Source organism: Phyllopteryx taeniolatus, chromosome 6 (genome assembly GCF_024500385.1).
Source record: "Phyllopteryx taeniolatus isolate TA_2022b chromosome 6, UOR_Ptae_1.2, whole genome shotgun sequence".
NCBI lineage: Eukaryota > Metazoa > Chordata > Actinopteri > Syngnathiformes > Syngnathidae > Phyllopteryx > Phyllopteryx taeniolatus.
This window is the reverse complement of record NC_084507.1, coordinates 10,493,237-10,517,939: the sequence shown is the minus strand read 5'-3', so window position 1 is coordinate 10,517,939 and position 24,703 is coordinate 10,493,237. Positions and strand designations below refer to the sequence as shown.

The 24,703-nt window shown below is 40.8% G+C and overlaps 1 protein-coding gene across 4 annotated transcripts; it reads left to right on the top strand.

Annotated features, from left to right (window-relative positions):
* The first annotated feature begins 188 nt into the window (after nucleotides 1–188).
* On the top strand, nucleotides 189–22,025 carry flad1 (flavin adenine dinucleotide synthetase 1). Of its 4 annotated transcripts, none has more exons than XM_061777016.1 (11): nucleotides 189–332; nucleotides 1,029–1,100; nucleotides 4,276–4,420; nucleotides 6,956–7,333; nucleotides 11,294–11,407; nucleotides 11,493–11,760; nucleotides 13,389–13,536; nucleotides 13,716–13,814; nucleotides 14,637–14,826; nucleotides 20,473–20,546; nucleotides 20,637–22,025. In XM_061777016.1, the coding sequence occupies exons 2-11, from the start codon at nucleotides 1,093–1,095 to the stop codon at nucleotides 20,770–20,772; spliced, it is 1,560 nt and encodes a 519-aa protein (XP_061633000.1). In that variant the 5' UTR covers nucleotides 189–332; nucleotides 1,029–1,092; the 3' UTR covers nucleotides 20,773–22,025. The 4 variants fall into 4 exon arrangements, with proteins under 4 accessions (XP_061633000.1, XP_061633002.1, XP_061632999.1 ...); XM_061777015.1 differs by lacking the exon at nucleotides 189–332 and adding an exon at nucleotides 384–472; XM_061777018.1 differs by lacking the exons at nucleotides 189–332; nucleotides 20,637–22,025 and adding an exon at nucleotides 383–472 and having other exon boundaries at nucleotides 20,394–20,527.
* Nucleotides 22,026–24,703: the final 2,678 nt, after the last annotated feature.

Sequence of the window (24,703 nt, the reverse complement as noted above, 5' to 3'; positions counted from 1 at the left end):
AGTAGTACTTCGCTTTGAGACATACAATATTGCGCCACCCACAGGCCAGGGAAATATAATGAACAGTTGTGGTTCCAATAGTAAAACGTGTGTTGTAGCTCCTCCGACCAGAGGAGGCGCGCCGAAATTACTTTTAGGTATAATGCTGCATTTACGCAGAAGAAGTCACTTTCAGACACCGGTTTGCCTTGTGAATGGATTTGGTCTAACGACATTTTAATTAGTCAAAAGTGAAATTGTCACTCGGCTTATGTAATGTTTAGAAGTCCTTCTACAGTCCTCACACAAACGGATGACACGACCCTCGTTCTGTTTACTTCCGCATCTTCACGGTAAGACCCGCCTTCATTAATTTGATTGGCTTCTCTACAAAAAAAAATGCAATTTCGTGTTGATGATTGGACGGAAAATATTACGTCATTTGAATGACACGTGACCGCCGCTGTCTGGAGGAGGAACACAGCGGACAACAGTAAGTTTTCTTAGCTTTAGTGAGTGTATTTGGTAAATATGAACACACTTTACAGTGTATTTTTAATCACTCGTGTGAGAATGGAGAGGATAAAGCCTGCTTTGAAGAAAATAGTACGGCGTTTTGGCGGCTAGTGCGCATACTGCTAACTGAGTGCTACGTCTGGGTCATGTAACTAGGAGCAAGGAGACAGATTATACCACGAGAAGGCATCTGGTCCCAATTGAGTTCATGTTCTTCTATAAAGTCATCTGAAAGTGTCAATCAAAATGTTTTGAGTGACACTGTCTTTCATGTAAGAAAAATGGAACTGAAACGGCTCTCCATCATGCAGTGCCCATGTATAATTTAATGTAGAGCGTTGCTAGGGTGATGCATGAATGCATTCCCATCGTACCACTCATTTTGAACGTAATATGTTTTAACTACAGTATTATTCTTCCACTAAAGTACTAAATAGTGTAAAAAATTCCTAATGTAGGAACTCAAGGCGAAGATGTCACAATTTGTCTGCCACAAAATTATTGTAATATTCCCCTCCTGTGTCTCTTCCGAGGTTCTTCCTGGTCGGAGCTGTGAGGAAACACAAGGAGAGCTGAGCTGATACTCCCGATGGATTCATGTTGATGTAAGATTCAAATTCCATGCAGTACATACACTCACTGGCCACCGCATTAGGTACTACAGCACTAATCAAATGAGATCCAGAAGACGAGCTGCATACAAAACAACTCGGTTTTGAGTGATGCTCGCTACAGAGCATCATAATGAAGTGTCTCTAAAATGTTATAATATTAGATATAAACATGTCTTTATATCTTGGCCCTATTTTCGTGTCACAGAAGAGGCCATTGTGAATCATTCTTTTGAAGCTAAATAAGGTTCCATAATACAGTCGGCGGCTGTTCATTTGGTACCTGGCCTTTCAGTGGTGATTTACCCGACATAATCCACCTCTTATTACCACCACTATCATGTTACAATTATAGAAACCATTAATACTATACAAAAACACAATATAACAGCACACAACTGTGCCATTTACATCATCTGTAGCAGTTTGGGGTTGATATTTATGCAATAGCATGACAGAAACATAAAATTAAAAACAATAAAATACATCATAACCCCCAGAGATGCAGATTATAAAACATATGTTTTGCAAGTCTCGTTTTTGGGTGAGGGTTGGACTCCGCCAAGGCTGCCCTTTGTCACCAATTCTGCTCATAACTTTTATGGACAGAATTTCTAGGCGCAGCCGAGGCGTAGAGTGGGTCCGGTTTGGTAGCCTCAGTATTGCATCTCTGCTTTTTGCAGATGATGTGGTTCTGTTGGCTTCATCAAGCCGTGATCTCCAACTCTCACTGGAGCGGTTCGCAGCCGAGTGTGAAGCGGCTGGGATGAGAATCAGCACCTCCAAATCTGAGACAATGGTCCTCAGTCGGAAAAGGCTGGAGTGCCCTCTCCAGGTTGGGGATGAGATCCTGCCCCAAGTGGAAGAGTTCAAATATCTTGGGGTCTTGTTCACGAGTGAGGGAAGAATGGAACGGGAGATCGACAGGCGGATCGGTGCAGCGTCTGCAGTGATGCAGACTTTGTATCGGTCCGTTGTAGTGAAGAAGGAGTTAAGCCCAAAGGCGAAGCTCTTGATTTACCGGTCGATCTATGTTCCTACCCTCACCTATGGTCACGAGCTGTGGGTCAAAAGAACAAGATCCCGGATACAAGGGGCCGAAATGAGTTTCCTCCGCAGGGTGTCTGGGCTCTCCCTGAGAGATAGGGTGAGAAGCTCGGTCATCCGGGAGGAGCTCAGAGTAGAGCCGCTGCTCCTCCGCATTGAGAGGAGCCAGATGAGCTGGCTCAGACATCTGATTAGGATGCCTCCCGGACACCTCCCTGGTGAGGGGTTCCGGGCGCGTGAGGGGTTCCGGAGACCCCGGAGACGACCCAGGACACGCTGGAGATACTATGTTTCTCAGCTGGCCTGGGAACGCCTCAGGATACCCTCTGAAGAGCTGGAGGAAGTGGCTGGGGAGAGGGAAGTCTGTGCTTCCCTGCTGAGGCTGCTGCCCCCGCGACACGACCTCGGATAAGCGGAGGAAAATGGATGGATGGATGGATGGATGTTTTGCTAGTTAAACTTGGTTTTCTCTGACCAACCAATCAGAGGACAGAAAATGCTGACATTATTGTCCCTCGGAGGCGACTTTGAAATCAGATTTTTTTTAAAGAAACAGTACGATTGTTAGTATTGCTGAAGTTACATTGGCCAGCACTACTGATTCAGAAGGCCCTTAGATTGACATGGTAGCACATAGAGGCTGAAATGAAACACAAAAAAATCAAACATCGACATGTACTGGAAGTAGTGCAGCCAAGAGAAACACTACAAAATTCAGAAAATTGGTTGTTGGGAATAAATGAATGCAATTTCATGGAAGAAATTGGGGCTGCACAATTATGGACAAAATAATCACGATTATTTTGATCAATATTGTAATCATGATTATTAATCACGATCATTCCTCATTTTAGGGATAAAGCTTTATTTTTATTGCACTACATTTTAACAAACAATATGTAACAGTTTTCAGTTCAAATCTTTACATAAGAATAAATGATATATAATAATTAAAAAAATAAACATACCCCCCAAAAATTATACTTTAGCAAGGGCTAACTGAATAAATGTGCTATTACAAAGTGCAATCACGAATTGCAATTTAATGGAAGCAAATACAGTAATGCATAGAAGGCAATACCATTAGGCTGCAAGCACCGATTTTTCATTTGAAAATCCCCATTGTCAATATAATGAATTGTCAAGGACAGTACATCTGCGTTGTTCTGCTTTGACCATTGGTCAGTCGTGCACGGTCACAAATGGTAAATGGACTGCACTTATATAGCGCTTTATTTACACCGTCACAGTGCCCAAAGCGCTTTACAAACGCCTCACATTCACCCACTCACACACCCATTCATACGCCAATGGGCGACTGCTGCCATACAAGGTGCTGCAAGGCCCACTGGGAGCAAATTACGGTTCAGTGTCTTGCCCAAGGACACTTAGACATGTGGACAGTCGTCGCCGGGATTCGAATCAGTTACCCTTCGGTCACTGGACGACCTGCTCTACCTACTGAGCCACAGCCGCCAAACTGCAAAGAACTCGAAAGTTGGGAGTTCCCTCTCTATTGACTCCCGGGGGTTTTTCATTGCGGTCAGGCCAGCCGAAAAGATGAAGTCAAGGCAGCCGCTACAGCGATTGTACATAGTGTCTTACCGTGACACGCCACCACTCTCATGTGCTGAGAGGTCCAACTTTAAAATAAAAGCTTTATATATTACTACATTGGACATCAATGCCATTTTTGGCTTTTATTTTGAAGTTGGCACTGCTGCAAATGAAGCCCGTTTCATATGCAGCAGTGCCCACACTTTAAATGTAAAACATCGCAGACGATCAGGCTCATTTAATCGTGGCAGCCAAAATTGCGATCACGATTAAAATGTAATTAATTGTGCATTATTTTGTGTGAACAAATATTAGAGTTTAGGTTGAAAATTTAGATAAGTTCTCCAGGTAATGTTCAGGCCTGCAGAAAAGGCCTTGGTGGTCCACCTCTTTCAAAATATTAGGAACGGGTACCACAATAATATACACAATAGAACTTTTTTAAGGCAGATTTCTTTGGGGGGGGGATACAGCTCTTGTATTAAATTTCATTAAGCAATGCATGTGTACTGGATAAAATGCTTGAAAAATTTATTGGTGTCACTAACATACTCCTGCCTTGTAGCCTGAATTTTTTTAAACTGAGTCGAGCAGAAGTGCGTGTGAGGAGACTGGCTGCTCAGCTGGGTAAACCAGCTATGTCCACTGCCATGGCCAATGGGGAGGCTCCCACCGCGGCCATCCTCATCATCGGGGATGAGATACTCAAGGTGAGGCTGGTTGCTAACACAGCGGAACTGAGGTCGTACTATTTGGAATTTGACAAAAACTTCAACAGTATGTGAAATGTCAGCAAATTGACTAACCTCCATTGACGACCGTAAAGGTCCCCGACCTCAAATTTCAACTTATTATTATTATTTTTTTTTTTCAGTCATCTTTGATGGCCTTTTATCTTGTTTACAATTTAATTTGGGTTGGAAATGCCCTGAAGGTCCTTCTCAAGCTATTCTAGTTCATCTTTTTCACCTGGCAGTTGAGACGGCTGGATCTCTCATTAATATGTGACATGTAAACTTGCTTTGATCTGAATGGATCGCTCATCTTCCCTAATTTAAATATGGAAAACAGCCTTGCTCTGATTGGTCCTTGGAGATATCATGGTGTCTGACTCTAGTGGCTTGCAGCAGCCAAGCGTTTATAATGACCTCCCATTTGGATCATTCAATATGGGGTGTTACAGCTAACGCGGCTAAATATGATGCCGAGCTGGCACAAATTAGCATGCAACAAGCATTCCCCTTAGTACCCGAACAGCGGAAAGTAGCAAGGTTGGGCAATGAGGACGCGCTGTGTTTTAATTTGTTTTTATTTTATTTTTGGCTTTAGCTATAGACCTTAGACTAATGCATGCCTGTTTATCCAGTCAGGTGGTGCTTGTCACGGGTTCTCCTTGCGTCAGGTCCTGTCTTGGACAGGATGTTTCAGCGATAAAGGAATTTCAGACTGACACTGAAAATGCATTTTTGGGCCATTTTCGGCAGGCAAAAATTTTCTGTGACTTTGAAGTTTGTACTGGCCCAAGCGGGCCAGTGTCTATACATAGGTGGTGGCCTGACACAGCGTCACAGTGGCCCCAGGCCACCGTTAATGTCGGACCCTGTACTGTATTTGAATGGTTCGGAGACACTGCGGCTGCACAGCTGCTGGCTCGCTTTCAAACACAGAAATACACTTCCAGCAGTATGTGAAAGCTTTATTTACAAAAGTCATCATCCACCAAATGGGCCCAAACACAGAACAATTCTGGTTTCGAAATGCTCCGGAATTTCTCCCAAAATAAATTGAAACCATTTATATCTTGACTCCTCTGAGGTTGGCAGGTGATGCAAAGTTTAAGCTTTGCACATGATGCAGCTGCATTGTCACTCAGCCATTTTTCCTCAGAGGAGTGTGCGTGTAGCAAGCACGAAGTGGGCAGGTACTTAAATATTAATTGTCAAACCTACGTAACAATAATGGCAATTTCAAACCGTTTTGTAAGCGGTTTGGTGTTCAAAAGCAATTGCATTCAGTCGACAAACCTCATAGATCCCAAATTTAAACCTGGTCACAGATTCATTTTTACCTGTGTTTTATGCATGAAACAGTAGAAAGTTTGGATTCTGATGGAAAGGTACCTTTAAATGATTCATTTTCCTAAAGAAGGACCACCACCGTTCATGATTGCATGTGACACATCAGCATATTGATATGTTGGTTTTATCCTTTGATAATAGGATTAATGTGTGTGTGTGTGTTTTGCTTTTACAACCGTGTTTACTGTTTGTCATTTGTATTATAATTATGGCCTAGAAGTGATTCTCATATAAATATTTACTGTAATTATAATTTACTAATGCGCTAGTGTAGGTTAGTGACAACGGCAAGTTCTGACATAAGTACAAATTTTAGTTTTGTCGTTTACGTTTTACAATGGTCAACTTCTTTTTACACGTGTGTGACAATTAAGAATTTTACAAATGCCATATGTGAAGGGCATCTGAGACAGGAATTATCATCCAGATTTATTGGTTTTACATTTTAGGTTTAACAGTGATTAACTTATTTCTACACATGTATCACATGACTGGACACAGTCGATTTTATGATGCAGCAGTTTGGCGAACTGTTTCTAATATTTCAGTTATCTTATTTAGCTATTTGGAGAGTCAAAATATGATAACATGATACTCTATGGGCAGCATAGAGTCAGCAGTAATAGTGGTTATTACATCTGCCCCACAGTTCTGAGGTTCTGGTTTTGGCTCTGGCCTTCCAGTGTCGAGTTTGCATGTTCTCGCCTTCCTTGCATGGGTTTTCTCTGGGTACTCCGGCTTCCTCCTACATTCCAAAGACATGCAAGTTAGTTCATCAAAGAGTCTACATTGTCCGCAGGTATGAACGTGAGAATATATGTGCCCAATTAGCTGGCGACCAGTTCAGGAAATACCCCCCCACACCCCAAAGTCAGCTGGGATAGGATCCAGCTCACCCATGGCCTTATTGAAAATGGATGATACTCTGTTTGATCAGGATTAATAAAATGTGGCAGCAATGTGTGAATGTGGCAGCTGTGCTTTGATTGTAAATAATTCCTCATTTATTCTTTTACATGACATGATTGTAACATGTGAAAAGTCTTTGATAGTTGTCCAATGTTGTGTCTGCCCCTCAGAATATGTTTGAATTTCATCCAGCAAGACCCTGAATTCATCATTTAAGTCTTTGTATGTGACAGCCACCTTTCATTTTGTGTCTCTCAGGGCCACACTGTGGACACCAACAGCGTCTTTCTTACACGAGCGTTAAGGAAGCTTGGCGTATCAGTGCAGCGTATAACAGTCATTCCAGATGTCCAGGACGTCATTGCCAAAGAAGTGGCCCTCCTTTCTTCACAGCACACTCACCTCATCACCTCAGGGGGCATCGGGCCCACACATGACGACGTCACCTTCGAGAGCGTCGCTATGGCCTTCCAGGAAGAGGTCTATCCCCACCCTGAGCTCTCACGGCTGGTGGAGGAGTTCTTCGGGGTGGTGGACAAAAACAGCCCGGCCATGAAGTTGGCCATGGTGCCCCGGTCAGCCAAACTCAACTTCGGAACAGACTCTCAGACAGGAAAACCTCTCCGCTATCCACTGGTGGGTGAGCGCCGGATGTGTGTTTTTGCATACTTTCCTCTGCTTGCGTAGGTTCACTTTGGGTGCTCTTGTTTGCTCACATAGGGCCTGATTTACTGAAGTTGTGGAAGCTGATCTACTAACAACCTGAACATGCAAAATACTGGGAGTAGATCCATGTTGATTAATTTAGCACATTCAAGGCAATTTATAAAACCTTAGACGAATTGCGGTGCATCTTTAAATACGGTGTCTTAGGCAGATGTAAACTGGCACTGCTGTGTGTAACGATGACTAACGTAATGTTGTGACAAGGAAGAAGTGTAGGCAAAATGAGCGGTGACGGGGAGAACGGACCTTTTTCGCTCGTGTAAACATTTTTGAAATGCCGGGAGCAAATTAAAAATCACCAGAGCTACCTAAAGCGCAAAACCCTCATTTATAGGTCAGTATCTACCACTTTTTCACCTCTTGCCAATTGCGCCGCAATCTTAGTAGATGACGCGCAACACGCTCCTCAACAGTGTGCGCAATCTGTTGCCGTGAACACATATTTAGCACCCGATTTTTGTGATCTTAGTAAATCAGGCCCATAGTCTGTAAACATACAAATGTACTAGGACTGCATGATATTTTGTTAGGGCATCTTCATCGCGATATACGTGTGCACAATACCCACATCACAGCAGACACTGCAATGTTTGTGTTCTGGAATATACAGGGAATCAACTGTAATATTACCTATTTTGGACATGCTAATAGAAAAACTGTATGTGACGCATTTCCTATTTCGCTTTTCAGAATGAAACTACTGTAAACAGTGACGTTGCAGCTGCATGAGTGTTCGAGGTGTGTTCAGGGACACTGCGTAAATGGCAATGAATGTAATTGTAAAAATTGATTACTAGGAAAATTATTTGTATCAGAATGCTTTAGTTAAAACGAATGATCACACTGTGATAATATGGAATGTATTTTGTAAGAGTAGATAAATTATTAAATTATTTTCTTAACATAGTCAGCCAGAGCTGCGAGGAATCCAAAGTTATTAATGTCCTTCCACCATCGTTCCTGTCATACTGTGTTCCATGTTTTTGTTTTGACATTAAGGACAACAGTCCTGTTTTGGTTTTAAGTCCTCCATTTTAAAAAACATTATTCAAGCAACACATTTTTTCCTCATGTTTTTTAGATTGTAAGGTGAAAGCTGCAGCTGGTTACTAGTGTGGACTGAATGGGTGGCAACAATGGGTAAATGAAATGCCAGTATTTTGAGGGTAATAGCTCATCAGCAACATATTGAGAAAAAACAACAACAACTATGAACTAGTTTGTTTTTGGACTGGTGGAATTTTGAATTATGAAATTAACTAGTTCATTTTTGGAACAATGAACTGAACTTTGAACTACTTCGCATAGAAAATGAACTTTCCCAACACTGATCCTGTATTATTTCACATCGCAATAAAACAGTGGGGCAAAAAAGTATGTAGTCAGCCACCTATTGTGCAAGTTCTCACACTCAAAAAGATGAGAGACATCATAGATATATCTTGCCTATGAGAGACAAAATGAGGAAAAAAAATACAGAAAATTACATTGTCTGATTTTTAAGGAATTTATTAGCATCTTATGGTGGAAAATAAGTATTTGGTCAATAGCAAAAGTTCATCTCAATACTTTGTTATATACCCTTTTTTGGCAATGACAGCGGTCAAACGTTTTCTTTAAGTCTTCGCAAGGTTTTCACACACTGTTGCTGGTGTTTTGTCCCATTCCTCCATGCAGATCTCCTCAAGAACAGTGATGTTTTGGGCCTGTCGCTGGGCAACACAGACTCTCAACTCCCTCCAAAGATTTTTGATCTGGAGACTGGCTAGGCCACTCCAGGACATTGAAATGCTTCTTACGAAGCCACTCCTTCATTGCCCGTTGTGTTTGGGATCATTGTCATGCTGAAAGACCCAGCCACGTTCCACCTTCAATTCCCTTGCTGAGGTTTTCACTCAAAATCTCAAGATACATTCCCCCCCATTCACTCTTTGCTTTACACGGATCAGTCATCCTGGTCCCTTTGCAGAAAAACAGCCCCAAACCATGATGTTTCCACCCCCATGCTTCACAGTAGATATGGTGTTCTTTGGATGCAACTCAGCATAATTTCTCCTCCAAACACGACAAGTTGAGTTTTTACCAAAAAGTTCTATTTTGGTTTCATCTGACCATATGACATTCTCCCAATCCGCTTCTGGATCATCCAAATGCTCTCTAGCAAACTTCAGACGGGCCTGGACATGTACTGTTTTAAGCAGGGGGAGACGTTTGGGACTGCAGGATTTTAGTCCTTGGTGGCGTAGTGTGTTACTGATGGTAGCCTTTGTTACTTTGGTGCCAGCTCTCTGCAGGTCATTCACTAGGTCCCCTGTGTGGTTCTGGAATTTTTGCTCACCGTTCTTGTGATCATTCTGACCCCACGGGGTGAGATCTTGCGCCAGATCGAGGGAGATTATCAGTGGTCTTGTATGTCTTCCATTTTCTAATAATTGCTCCCACAGTTGATTTCTTCACACCAAGCTGCTGACCTATTGCAGATTCAGTCTTCCCAGCCTGGTCCAGGTCTCTTTGGTCTTGTACATAGTGGAGTTTGGAATGTGACTGTTTGAGGTTATGGACAGGTGTCTTTTATATTGATAACGAGTTCAAACAGGCGCTATTAATACAGGTAACAAGTGGAGGACAAAGGAGCCTCTTAAAGAAGTTACAGGTCTGTGAGAGCCAGAAATCTTGCTTGTTTGTAGGTGATCAAATACTTATTTTCCACCATAATTTGCTAATAAATTCTTTAAAAATCAGAGAGTGATTTTCTGGAATGTTTTATTTTTGTTCCCCTCATTTTATCTCTCATATGTGAGGTATACCTGTGATGAAAATTACAGGCCTCTCTCATCTTTTTAAGTGGGAGAACTTTCACATTTGGTGGCTGACTAAATACTTTTTTGCTCAACTGTATATCGCAGGTTGAAAAAAAAAAAAAAAAAAAAGCACAATGTCATTTTTTCCCCCAATATCATGCAGCCCTAAAATGTACTATTGCAGACATATGAAGAATACAGGAGATTGTTGTCACATGTAGGACACGGCTAGCACTTTCAGAATTTCTTGCAGCTTCTTTAATGTTGCTGTTCACAGCCTCCCTGACCTGATTTCTTCTGTTTTCAACAATTTCAGAGGGACAAATAGTTCTCTGTAATGTCACAGTGTCATAGTGTGCAATATTTTCTCCACTTGAACAAGGGCTGTCTTCACTGTGTTCTGTGGTATTGGAAATGATTTTGTATCCCTCTATTGACTAATGCTTTTAAAAATGACACGTATGTCACATGTTCATCTGAGGTGGACACTACCGAATACATCAAGCCTTAGAATTCAGTGTTTTTTTCCCGCCTTGATTGGATATCAGGGCTTCCTGACCTGGAGAGCGAGAACTTTGCAAATTACAGTTGGCGACATTACACTTTGTAACATTACTTATAAGTCTCAAATGTTCCCCTTTACAATTGCTACCACAGGCCTCTTAACCATTTCAAGTACCACCAAGGGGGGGAAAAATCAATTATGACTTTGAGTTGTGCATATGCTTGAGGACAGGATATAAAGTTGTGTCTTGGGCAACATTCTATGAATGTGTTACATGAACGAAGTTGGGGTAAGACCTGATCTTCCACAGTGAGAATACAATTATCTTAACGACTGCTTCATATGCTTGTTGACAAGAATTTCAGGCAGATACACTGTAAAACTAACTAATAATTATTTCAGGCTTGTTTTTTACTTCAGCGAACATCACAAGCTGCAAAAATTATTTTTTTCTCCTCAATAATCTTGTGTTTGATGTATATCGACAGTATTGAATCATTGTAGTTGGGTGTTATGCCTTTTTTAAGTACAGCTAAAGCCATTGTTTTGATTTGTCGTTTACAGGTGAGTGTGCGTAATGTGTACATCTTCCCGGGAATACCATCTCTAATGGAGAGGGCCTTCAGTGGCTTGGAACATCTCTTTGCAAGTTCAGGAACCACTTTTCACACTCGTGAGGTTAGAAGAGTGATCATATCTATCTTATATAATAATATTTGTTCTATAAATTCTGATGAACTAAACAAAACTCAATTATTTTTAGGTTTTTGTGGCTGCGGATGAAGCCGAAATTGCCCCCGTGCTCACCAAACTCCACACCTCCTGGGGCCGCAAGGTGGCCCTCGGCTCCTACCCTGATTGGCTGAGCAACTACCACCAAGTCAGGCTGGTCCTGGACTCGGACAGTCAGGAGGAGGTGGACAAAGCTCGGGCGCAGCTGGTCGAGGAGCTGCCTAAGGGAAGCGTGGTACCTTTCGTGAAGGACCCAGTGTCCATCGCCACCGCTGAGGTGTACACGTTAGCCAACACCGGTAAGAGAAACATAGCGGTCCCAAAACTTTTTTGCGCCACAGATCGTCTCAGTAATCAGTAATTAAACTTTATAAAACCAGTTTCTTTTTTTCTTATGTTTGATTATGATTTTAAACAATGTGCTAATTTTGTAAATGTAAAAAAAAAAGTGTTTTGGGGAGGCTGGAATTGATTAATGGCATTTTCAATTATTTCAATAGGGAAAATGTATTTGATATATGAGTAAATTGAATTACAATTTTGGTCACGGAACAAATTAAACTCGCAAGTCAAGGAACAACCATAATTTTGTTTTGGTCGGCGTCATTGCAGAAAATCTCACGTCACAAAGATATAATGTTGGAAATGGGAGCAAGGCATTCAGTGCTTTTTTTCGGAGGGGGCAGTTTTGAAGGCTTCATTGAGTAATTTGCAAGCCTGTTCCCATGTATTCGGCAGAGCAGGGGTGGTGAGACCACTAGCAAGAAAGCCGTATGTTAAGTAAGACTGCTGACATTGTCTCTTAAATGCTGCTTTTTTCCCTTGGGAACTGTAGGGTATTCTTCTTGGGTCTCATCTTTTGACTTTTTTCCTTTCAGAAGAAGCTCTGTCGAGCGGTTTGACATTTGTACAGAGGCACATGCACTTGATTTTCCAAATAAAATATCTTTCATACTCTTACGATCAATAAAATATATCTTGTTCAATCTCTCTGTGCGGTCCAGTACCAAAGGTCGAGAGCCGGCTTGCTCATTAGGCCATATAGGCAAATGTTAAGGGCGCCGTGACCTACAGGAGGTGCTCCAAAACCGGAGGAAATCCATTTTCAATAAAATTATATTAAAAATAGTTATTACGATTAACTCTTAAAATAGAAAAGCTAACGGAGTTAAATGTTAAGCAATGCTCAATTAACATTACTACAAATGAAGTAGTGGTAGTAATGATGCTTATATTATTTTTGGATTTACATCTGTCAATTTTTTTCTGCTTTTAATAGTCAATCTCAACGTCCTATACCCCTTTATAGATCAGTGTTTTGACCCTAGTTGTTTTTTGTGTTACAGGTATAACTGTCAAAAGAATTTCACCGTAATTTCTTGTGTATAATGCACATCCCCCCCCCCCCCAAAAAAAACTTCAAAACTCAATAGTGCGCATTATACATAGGTATGGTAAAAGTTAGAAAATTCCTTCACACTTCAATTTCACAAAGACACTTAATTAGTTTTTCCCCAGTTTTACCTGCATCGACGAACAAGTTGGCAGCTAGTGTACTATGATTTTCTGTCTTCAGCAAGAAAAAAAAGAAAAAGTTATACATTAATACAGTAATAATTTTGTTTGTTTTTACACATCTTGTTAACATTTTAGATCATCTGAGTGAAAATTGGCTTTGGCATTATACTACAAATTTTTGAGGGCACCCTGTACACTGCATTCCAAATTATTAAACAAATGATTTCTTTCTCAGATTTTTGGCCGAAAACATGCCAGGGTGAGAGCTTGTCTGACCTTTTAGTGTCCCACATAAAGGATTAAGAAGCTAACAAAGCAGATGAAAACCCTTGTTAAATTTGAAGGGCGAATAGCAGGAATATTGATTCGTTCTTGAATAATCTCTCACGGTGGGTATCCTTTCCTGCAGGCACACCGATGGGCGAAAAAGTTGCATCTGCGCTGAAAACAGTTGAGGCGGCGCTGGATCAGTATTCCACGGAGCAAGTCTGTGTCGGATTTAACGGCGGCAAGGACTGCACGGCGCTGCTCCATCTCTACTACGCGGCAATGAAGAGGTAAAAAGGAGGGATGAACACTGAACTGCTGTAGACGACAAATGATCTGAGACATAAAATGAAATTAGGATTCCAAAAGGAAAACATGACACTGGAAACATTCGGGGAGATAGTGACTCGGAATCTGTGTCTATTATTGCTGTTATTTATTCTTTATATTTCCCCATCCCTGCTCTCAGGCGCTACCCGGACAGTAAAGACAAGGTGAAAGCTCTTTACATCCGCATTGTCTCTCCATTTTCAGAAATGGAGCGGTTCCTCCAGGATACTATAAAAAGGTGAAGTCATCAATCTACTCTAATGTGCAAACATACAATGCATTCAAACTGAATACAGTGGTGAGGTCGACCAGAATTCATTCTGTGATGCTGCTCTATTCAAAACATTTCCCACTGAGATCAATTATTTTTGGAATCATTTGTTCCAGACTGCAAACCTTTATTACTATGGCCATCATCTCCAAATAGCATGACACTGAAACACACTGGACAAATGTACTTGCCATCCTTTTTTCTTAAAATTAGTCCACTTATTTCACGCTAACTTCTGGTGGAAATCATGCTGGTATTCTTCTCTTACTGCCATCCAAAGTTTGGAGAAATTCTCACAAAAAGCTAAAATGAGGTCTAGTGAGCTGCACTGATGGCTCGCATGGCATGACGTCATGCATTACGAACAAAATCACGTATTTATATATATTTTTACTGAACATTTTCGCTTTAAGGGTAGCATTGTTGCCGAGTGGTTACCATGTCTGCCTCACAATTTAGAGATTCAAGGTTTGAATCTCGGCTCCGGATACTCCGGCTTCCTCCCACATTTCAAAAACATACCTGTTAGATTAATTGGGAGCACTTACCTAAATTGACCATGGATGTGAATGTGAGTGTGAATGGTTGTTAGTCTAAATGTTCCCTGAGAGTAACTAGTGACCAAACAGTCGAGGGCGTACCCCGCCTCTCGCCCAAAGTCAGCTGGGATATGCTCCAGCTTTCCCGTGACCCGAATGAGGACAAGCGTTACCGTCGAGAAACAAACCCGACGCAGCTTTTCCAATCCCCTCTAAAAAGTCTCACTATCTGGCAACGCTCCTCCCTCAGATATGACTTGGATCTGTTCTCGGTGGAGGGCAATATTCGGCAGGCGCTGAACGAGGTGCAGGAGCGGAGGCCCGAACTGAAGGCCGTCCTGATGGGCACCAGGAGGAGCGACCCTTACTCTCACACACTCACCCCCATGTGTCCCACTGACCCCGACTGGCCGCCCTACATGAGAGTCAACCCTTTACTGGTCAGTAACGCACCCGACACAAATACACGTGAATAGCATTTTATTGTTCAATGAAATGCTTGTATCTCCAAATGTTTTATTTTTTTTGTTTGGTTCAGATAAAAACAAATAATGATCAATAATTTTTATGGGCCAATAACAATATAATTGTTTGGTATCATATATATGTATACTCTTCTGTTTTTGGTAATTCAACAAAGTACTGTAATTTTTTCATGTATAATACGCACCAATCTATAATATGTATCCCCAAAGTTGACCTCAAAATTCTGGAAAACCCTTCTACCCATGTACAACGCATTTTTCCAATAGATGATTTTTCTGCTACCCATATGATCAAAACATGAAGTATTACCTGTTTCTTGTTAGTTTTTCGAAGAATTATTCTGAAGTTAAGCACTTTATTTGAACACGTAATACTTTCTTTTTATTTACTTGCTCTTATTTTGAAATTTACAGGCCTACTTTTATTTAGTAAATATGAAAACACACAGTTGTGCTCATATGTTTGATTATCCAGGCATAATTTCTTAGTTGGGTACACTTCTTTAAAGAAAACATGAAGGGCCAGGCGAATGACATTTAATTTTATTTTAATGGGATTCAAATTAAACTGTCAAGCATTTCAGAAAAGCATTATCATTAAACAAAACATAACCATCAAGAAATTAATGATGGTTGTTGTTCAGTCATCAGTCGTATTTATATAAAAAAATAAATAAATTCACAAATTCTGCCAGGGTATGTAAACTTATGAGCACAACTGTATATATACAGTGGGTACGGAAAGTATTCAGACCCCCTTAATTTTTCACTCTTATATTGCAGCCATTTGCTAAAATCATTTAAGTTCATTTTTTCCCCTCATTAATGTACACACAGCACCCCATATTAACAGAAAAAAAAAATAATTGTTGACATTTTTGTAGGTTAATTAAAAAAAAAAGAAAACCTGAAATATCACACAGTCAAAAGTATTCAGACCCTTTGCTCAGTATTCTGTAGAATCACCCTTTGGAGCTAATACAGCCATGAGTCTTTGGGAATGATGCAACAAGTTTTTCACACCTGGATTTGGGGATCCTCTGCAATTCCTCCTTGCAGATCCTCTCCAGTTCTGTCAGGTTAGATGGTGAACGTTGGTGGGCAGCCATTTTCAGGTCTCTCCAGAGATGCTCAATTGGATTTAAGTCAGGGCTCTGGCTGGGCCATTCAAGAACAGTCAATGAGTTGTTCTGAAGCCACTCCTTTGTTATTTTAGCTGTATGCTTTGGGTCATTGTCTTGTTGGAAGGTGAGCCTTCGGCCCAGTCTGAGGTCCTGAGCACTTTGGAAAAAGTTTTCGTCCAGGATATCCCTGTACTTGACTGCATTCATCTTTCCTTCGATTGCAACCAGTCGTCCTGTCCCTGTAGCTGTAAAACACCCCCACAGCATGATGCTGCACCTCCATGCTTCACTGTTGGGACTGTATTGGACAGGTGATGAGCAGTGCCTGGTTTTCTCCACACATACCGCTTAGAATTAAGGCCAACAAGTTTTATCTTGGTCTCATCAGACCAGAGAATCTTATTTCTCACCATCTTGGAGTCCTTCAGGTGTTTTTTAGCAAACTCCATGGAAGCAAACTAGGAAGGATTCTGGTCATCCCAAATGTCTTCCATTTAAGGATTATGGAGGCCACTTTGCTCTTAGGAACCTTAAGTGCAGCAGAAATTTTTTTCTAACCTTGGCCAGATCTGTGCCTTGCCACAGTTCTGTCTCTGAGCTCTTCAGGCAGTTCCTTTGACCTCATGATTCTCATTGCTCTAATCAAGTCCAATCAGTATAATCAAACACAGCTGGACTCCAAGGAAGGTGTAGAACCATCTCAAGGATGATCAGAAGAAATGGACAGCACCCGAGTTAAATATATGAGTGTCACAGCAAAGGGTCTGAATACTTATGGCTGTGATATTTCAGTTTTTCTAAATAAATCTGCAAAAATTTCAACAATTCAGTTTGTCTGGACGGCCAGCTCTAGGAAGGGTTCTGGTCATCCCAAACCTCTCCCATTTCAGGATTATGGAGGCCACTGTGCTCTTAGGAACCTTAAGTGCAGCAGAAATTGTTCGTAACCTTGGCCAGATATGTGCCTTGCCACAATTCTGGCTCTGAGCTCTTCAGGCAGTTCCTTTGACCTCATGATTTTCAATTGCTCTGACATGTGCTGTAAGGTCTTATATAGACAGGTGTGTGGCTTTCCTAATCAAATCCAATCAGTATAATCAAACACATCTTGACTCCAATGAAGGTGTAGAACCATCTCAGGGATGATCAGAAGAAATGGACAGCACCCGACTTAAATATATGAGTGTCACAGCAAAGGGTCTGAATACTTACGGCTGTGATATTTCAGTTTTTCTAAATAAATCTGCAAAAATTTCAACAATTCAGCTTTTTTCTGTCAATATGGGGTGCTGCGTGCACATTAATGAGGAAAAAATGAACTTAAATTATTTAGCAAATGACTGCAATATAACAAAGACTGAAAATTTTAAGGGGGTCTGAATACTTTCCGTACCCACTGTATATGCAATCATACTTACCCGTATCATATTGGAATGAAAGTGGAGACTACACCTTTTTCATAACCTCTAGGTGGTGGTGGCATAATGTAATGAAAGTGTGAAGCTTTTTCATAACCTCTGGATGGCGACATACATTTATAAAATGTGAAAGTCTTTCATTTTCCCCTATACACCGTACTATTGACTTTTTTTTGGGGGGGGGGGGGATTTGCATTATACACGAGAAATTACGGTAAGTAATATGAGTAAGTTAGCAAGTGAATCTTTAAACGTTTTTAGGAGCTGTCTTGCTTTAAGCCAGTGATTGTGAATTGAAAAATCACTATCCATATGATACATTTAAAGAAGTCTGATTTTATATGAAAAGAGCTCCAATGATGAGCAATAAAATGCTATTTGAAATGTATCTTTAAGGACTCAAAGGAAAATTATTTTCCAAGGTTACCAACTGAATAACATTTTCAGTTTTTCTATTTAACTGTTATTTTTTTCTTCTATTTATTAAACAACAGTTTATTTATTTTTAATTGTAGTTATTCCATTAATATGTATATATGTGTGTATTATATACAGCGGCTGAAATAAGTATTTAACACGTCACCATTTTTCTCACTAAATATACTTCTAAAGGTGCTATTGACCCAAAAAATTCACCAAATGTTGGAACAACCCAAGTAATCCATGCATACAAAGAAAGTCGAACAAATAAACTCAGAAATTAAATTCTGTGTAAAAATGTGAAATGACACAGGGAAAAAGTGTTAAACACATAAAGGAAAGGCAAAAAGGCATGGAAAGCCAACACCTAAAATCTATCAATAATTAAACAGCAATCCACGCCCTTGTCAGTGCAAATGAATATCAGCTGGTTCAGTCCTAATTGATGACCTACAAAAAGTTCTCATTGCCAAGGTGTGAGTCATTACACATCTCAGAATCATCTTTATTTTGCCAAGTATAAGTGGCTCAGAAAATGGATGGATGGATGGATGTCCAAAAAACGTACAAGGAATTTGTCTCCGGTACTTGGAGCCGCTCGAGTATGACAACAGACAGTCAATTGACAGAGAACACTTTTGAGACATAAAGATATTGAGAAAAACAGTCACTGAGCAATAAGGGGTTGCTAGTTATCTGGTAATGCCGGTACAATTATTATTATTATTATTTTTTGACAATTGTGTGTGTCCTCTAGCACTTAGAGTAGTTTGAATGACTAATATAGCAATAGTCCGGTGCAATGACCATTGTGCAAAGGGTGGCGATACTTCAGGGAGTGTATGCAGTTTTAAAGTGACTAGTAGCGCAATAATGTGGGACAATGTTGATTGTGCAAATGTTGCAGATACTCCTCAGTCAGTGTGCAAGTGGTGCAGATGCTACTCTGGCATGAGTGGCCAGTATTGGTCAACAACAGATATGCAAATAGTGCAGCGTGGCGAGACTACTACAGTGAGTGCACGAGTAATGTATAATGGGCCCGACAGAAATGTGACAACAAACTCAAGACAAAAAAAATTGCCAGCATGTTGCAATGGAATTGTAGGTTAGCTGTTTAAGAAGTTTATAGCAAGAGGGAAGAAGCTGTTGAAATGTCTGCTAGTTCTAGTTTGCATTGATTGGTAGCGCCTACCAGAGGGAATGAGCTGGAAGAGCTGGTGACCAGGATGTGGAGGGTCCAAGAGGATTTTGCACACTCTTGTCATAACGATGGCATTGGTTACAGAATATATTCTGGTCTGACGAGAGCAAAATTCAACTGTTTGGATGCCATAATGCACACCACGTTTGGAGGAGAAATGGCACTGCAAATCACCCTAAAAACACTATACCAACAGTGAAGTTCTGAGGTGGGAACATGATGGTGTAGGGCTGCTTTTCAGCAAATGGTACTGGTAAACTTCACATTATTGGGAAGGATGAATGGGCAAATGTACCGAGACATTCTTGACAAAAATCTGCTGCCATCTACGAGGATGATGAAAATGAAACTTGGGTGGACATTTCAGCAGGATAATGATAAAAAAACATACTGCCAAGAAAACTCTGCATTGGTATCAAAGAAAAAAAATAAAGCTGCTAGAATGGCCCAGCCAATCACCTGACTTGGATCCAATTGAATATCTATGGAAAGAACTGAAACTCAAGGTCTATAAAAGAACCCCATGGAACCTTCAAGATTTGATGACTGCTTATGTGGTGGAATGGGCCAAAATCACACCAGAGCAATGCATGCGACTAGTTTCTCCATACAGGAGGCGTCTTGAACCTGTCATTGCAAACAAAGACTTTTGTACAAAGTATTAAATAAATACCAACTGGCGTGTTTAATACTTTTCCCTGTGTCATTTCACATTATTACACACAACTTAATTTCTGATCGTATTTGTTCTACTTCCTTTGTATGTATGGATTACTTGGGTTGTGCCCAACGTCTGGTGAAAATTTCAGGTCAATAGCACCTTTGGAGGTAAATATATTTAGTGAGAAAAATGGTGACATGTTAAATACTTATTTCAGCCGATATTTATATATATATATATATATATATATATATATATATATATATATAATGTGTTTTAATTATCTGGGGGGCAAGGGATACCACGCATTAACCTGGATATATTTTATTGTTTATAATGGGTGGGAATCCTTCATTCCTATACCAATTACATTTTGGTGAGAATCCACACAAATTAAAAAAAAATCTTAACCAATTTAAAAGGAAAATCTTAAACATAAAAAACTATTTTCAAAATACTGGATATGTGTGTAAAATATTTGCTCTGTGTATGAAAGATCAGAGGCTGTAATATTAAACCAGGTTTGCTCCTGATGTGAACTAAATCTATTTCTTCTGGCAACTGGTCAACTTTGATGTAATATGTAGGTCTCATGAGAAATTTGTCATGTCATATCAAATGTCCTTTCTTTGGCTGAAATTGGCCCTCCTTTTACAATTAACTGTGTGTTGAATTCGAAAAAAATCTTTGTGAAGGTCTTCTTGAATGATTGATTTCATGGACTGAATGATTCATCAGTTCAGCCCCATTTAATTGTGACTGATTCCAACAAAGGACTGGACTTACCACGACATTTGGTCCTTCCTGAGGACACTATATGTTCCCTACTGCATTCTCTACGATAAAGGGTAAGCGCTCACTCACCCAGTCATTCTGTGTATCCTCTGCCTCCTTTAATTCACATCTTTATGGCGTGATCTTTCTTCACTGCGGCGTAGGTACACGTCACTGGGCAGCATGGACAATACGTGTCGAAATGCGGCTCTGCAGGTGGTCGACAGCAGGGGGGTGAAGCGCTACCAGCCGGCCTACCTGCTGGAGAACGAGGAAGAGGAGCGGAACTCACGCGTCTGATGCTTTCTTACCTGTACATAAACAAGGATGTGTTTTTTTAAACTTCTGTTCAGCAGCTGAAAGAGCTGTAAAAGAAGCGTGTTTGGGTAGTGCAAACGTGTGTGTGTTACTGATCCATTAGCTTTCTGCGCTGCTGAGTAAAGCATCAATCAAGTCATCTTTATCTATGGTCACGTGACTATTTCAAAATACAATTGATTAAGCTTGAGCGTAAATCCATTTGTCTCACTATTCAATCCTAAATGTTGCCAAGAGAGATTGCCGCCAAGACAGTATAACTAGAAATAACAGTTCGCTCACAATACATCACAGCACATCATATATATTCCATGGATGATGTGCAAATTGGCTTTTTAGAGGCTCTGAGCAGTTTCAAGTATGATTAAAAACAGGCAGGTGCTTCCAACCTTAAAAATCACATAATACTAAGTACATTGAACTGAGCTCACGAGCAGGAGAGCTAAGACTTGCTCGTTGTACACAAAAACCCAATTTCTCTCAAATAATTTTGTTCATAAATCTGTTTTAGTGAGCCCTTCTCCTTTGCCAAGATAAGCCATCCACCTCACAAGTGTGGTCAGTCAATATGCTGTTTTGACAGCATGATTGCTACATTTAGAGACTTTTGTGACCCGTCCAAACAATTATTAAATCAAAAAGCGATCAGCAAAAAAATCTTGCAATTTCTCATTCCGTTATTGGAGACTTCCGGAGACACTGTGACTCCATCCAGAGGAGATATTCAACCCTCCATGTCAGGACTGCAAATGACTGGTGCATGTGCGAAGCCACCACTGGCTAATTCAGCTAAACATGGGCGAAAAAACAGTGTGCGTAGCCATTATTATGTAGATTTTCCCCACTGTTACACACAGTGCAGAAAAGCTTGATGCAGGCACATTTGCAGAAACTGGCAGGTGACGGATTTACTCGGTTGTTTAATTTCACTCTTGTTGGGTGGGCAGGCACTTCACTGTTTGTATACGAGCAATTAAAAAGTCAATTTTCATGATGCATCATGAAAACTACAGTACTGGTATTTTAAATTACCACCTTTATAAATCACAAAGACAACACAAAACTGTATAATAAAACATCACTATTCAGCCATCCATTTTCTATTGCCCTTATCCCCATTAGGGTCACGGGTGAACTGGAGCCTATCTCAGCTGACTTTGTGTCAGAGGAAAGTAAACCCTGGATTGCAAATTGCAGGGCACATAGACCAACACCCAAATAAAAACTTAAATGAACCTAACGCGTGTTTTTTGGGATGTGGGAAGAAGTAGGACTACTTGATTGAAAATTTGGTTAATGTTCTAATTTTCTTCAGGTTATATCATTGCAACTCACAAAGGAAAAAACACATTTTCTCACCTCAAGCTGGTTCAGAATTCAACAGCGAGGCTTCTCATTGATTAAGTAGACATCCATCCATTTTCTGAGCCGCTTCTCCTCACTAGGGTCGCGGGTGTGCTGGAGCCTATCCCAGCTTTCATCGGGCAGGAGGCGGGTTACACCCTGAACTGGTTGTCAGCCAATCGCAGGGCACATACAAACAACAACCGTTCGCACTCACATTCACACCGGGCAATTTAGAGTCTTCAATCAACCTACCACGCATGTTTTTGGGATGTGGGAGGAAACCGGAGTGCCCGGAGAAAACCCATGCAGGCACGGGGAGAACATGCAAACTCCACACAGACGGGGCCAGGGATTGAACCCCAGTCCTCAGAACTGTGAGCCAGACGCTCAAACCATCCCAATTTTAGTATCACTTCATTGGCTTCCAGTTTGTTGTGAATTGACTAAGAGTTTTTCTGATTACTTTAAACACTTGTCAGGATCTGGCTCAGAGCTATATAACTGAACATTTAATCCTGTATGAAGTAGCCTCAAATCGGGCCTTCTGGTTGTTCCGATGTGGCTCATTTCTTAAAATTCACTTTTGAAAACAGGCTTTAATGCAATGTCGTATTCTCCCCTGTTTTTATCTTTTTTTTTAAAATAATAATTATTATTATTTCATTTGTATTTTTAAATGTGTTTATCCATTTTTACCATCTTGATCTCATTTGGGTCTGTTGGGTTCTCACATTGCCTGTATGGGTTTCCCACTCAGTTTTATATGGTATAGAGCATGACAATTCTTATTTTGTTTTATGTATGTGCTATAGAAAGTTATTAAAGTATTATTACCCAGAGAAAAGCGCAGGGAGAACCTGCAAACTCTACACGGGAAGCCCTGAGCCGAGTAGAACCCGCGAATCTCAGAACCGTGAAGCCGACTTGCTGCCCTGTTTAGATATAATTTGCGTTTTATTTTTATTTTGTTTACTATTCATTAATTATTGTATTTATTTAAATCGCACACACAGCACATATAAAACATACAGCGACAACTTTTATCAACATTGATCAGGTTTTCTCCTGGCAAGTGACTGTTCACCTGTTGCTAGGCAGAACTCATGTGCTTTCTACCGTAACCATCCAATGACGTATTTTTAAAAAATGGCAGGCCACGCCCACTAGCGTACCAGGAAGGGTGACTCGGAAACGAGGACTGTTTTGGAACTATGAAGACAAGTAAATTTATGCACATTAATTCTGCCATGATGTCGCTGCTCCGAAGCCGATACAGTACACTGTAGAGCACACGTTAGCCCACAGAGTCTCCACCACAGCCACGCGCGCGCGCACGCACGCACATCCACACGCGGAGCTCACTTCCACGTACTTGTAATTCACTTGGCGGCCCTCACGGGCGCGTTGTCCTCACGTTTTCCATTTAGCGCCGCCGATGACAACAAATTGGCTTGCCCCTTTCCAGACATGATTGAATCCACGCGCATCGATCCGCTCGCTGTCGCGTGGCACGCCGGGCTCGATAGCGGCCCCGGGTGAGGGGGCGGATGAGGGCTACCGCGGCCCTTCACACACGGTGGGGGCCGCCACGGTCATTTCCCCGCCTCATTGCTTTATTCATAACAACAGTCATAATCACAACCAATACAATCATCGGAAATTGGACCAACTGTTCAAATTTATGCGTGGCCTCTGCCCTCTGTAATCGTTTGGTTTTAATAATTGTAGTCAGTGTAATAACTTGGTACTTTATTGACAATAACCTTGCCCCCCCCCCCCCCTCACCTCCATTGTGAAAAACAGTCCCGAAACCAAAATATACTTGTACACTTGCATGGCTTGATGAGATGAGATCCAGTACAAGAGTCATACGCCCATGGTGTGAAAAACAGTGTGATGCTGGAGTATGTGAGGCCTGGGATTGCGTGGCGACCAGTTCAGGGTTTAGTGATCCACTTTTATTTCAGCTGGGACAGGCTTCAGCTCACCAACGACCCTAATGAGTATAAGCCGTATATAGAAAATGGGTGGATGGATGAATGTATATATATATTTGTAAGTAATCTTTTTTTTTTTTTAACAATAACGTGTTATATTGTTACTACAATATTATTATATATATCACATTATATATATATATATATATATATATATTACATTACAATAACGTTTTCCAACTGTCATGAAAGCAATTGGAATTGAATTAATAACTTGCATAGAACATTTCCTGTCAGGAAAAGGTCAATTTCGAACTCTGTTTATCATCACACTTTTTTTCCTCCTCGGTACCGTTCTGTCGCGAACAAAACATGAAACACTCACTTATGCAGGGACGTCTGTACTCGTGCTCGTAAAAATGCTCTGATACTACGACACCCGATACCACTTTACCAGCCTGTCATATACAGTGGGTATGGAAAGTATTCTTTTTCATATTGCAGCCATTTGCTAAAATAATTTAAGTTAATTTTTTTTCCACATTAATGTACACACAGCACTCCATATTGACAGAAAAAACAGAAGTGTTGACATTTTTGCAGATTTATTAAAAAAAGAAAAACTGAAA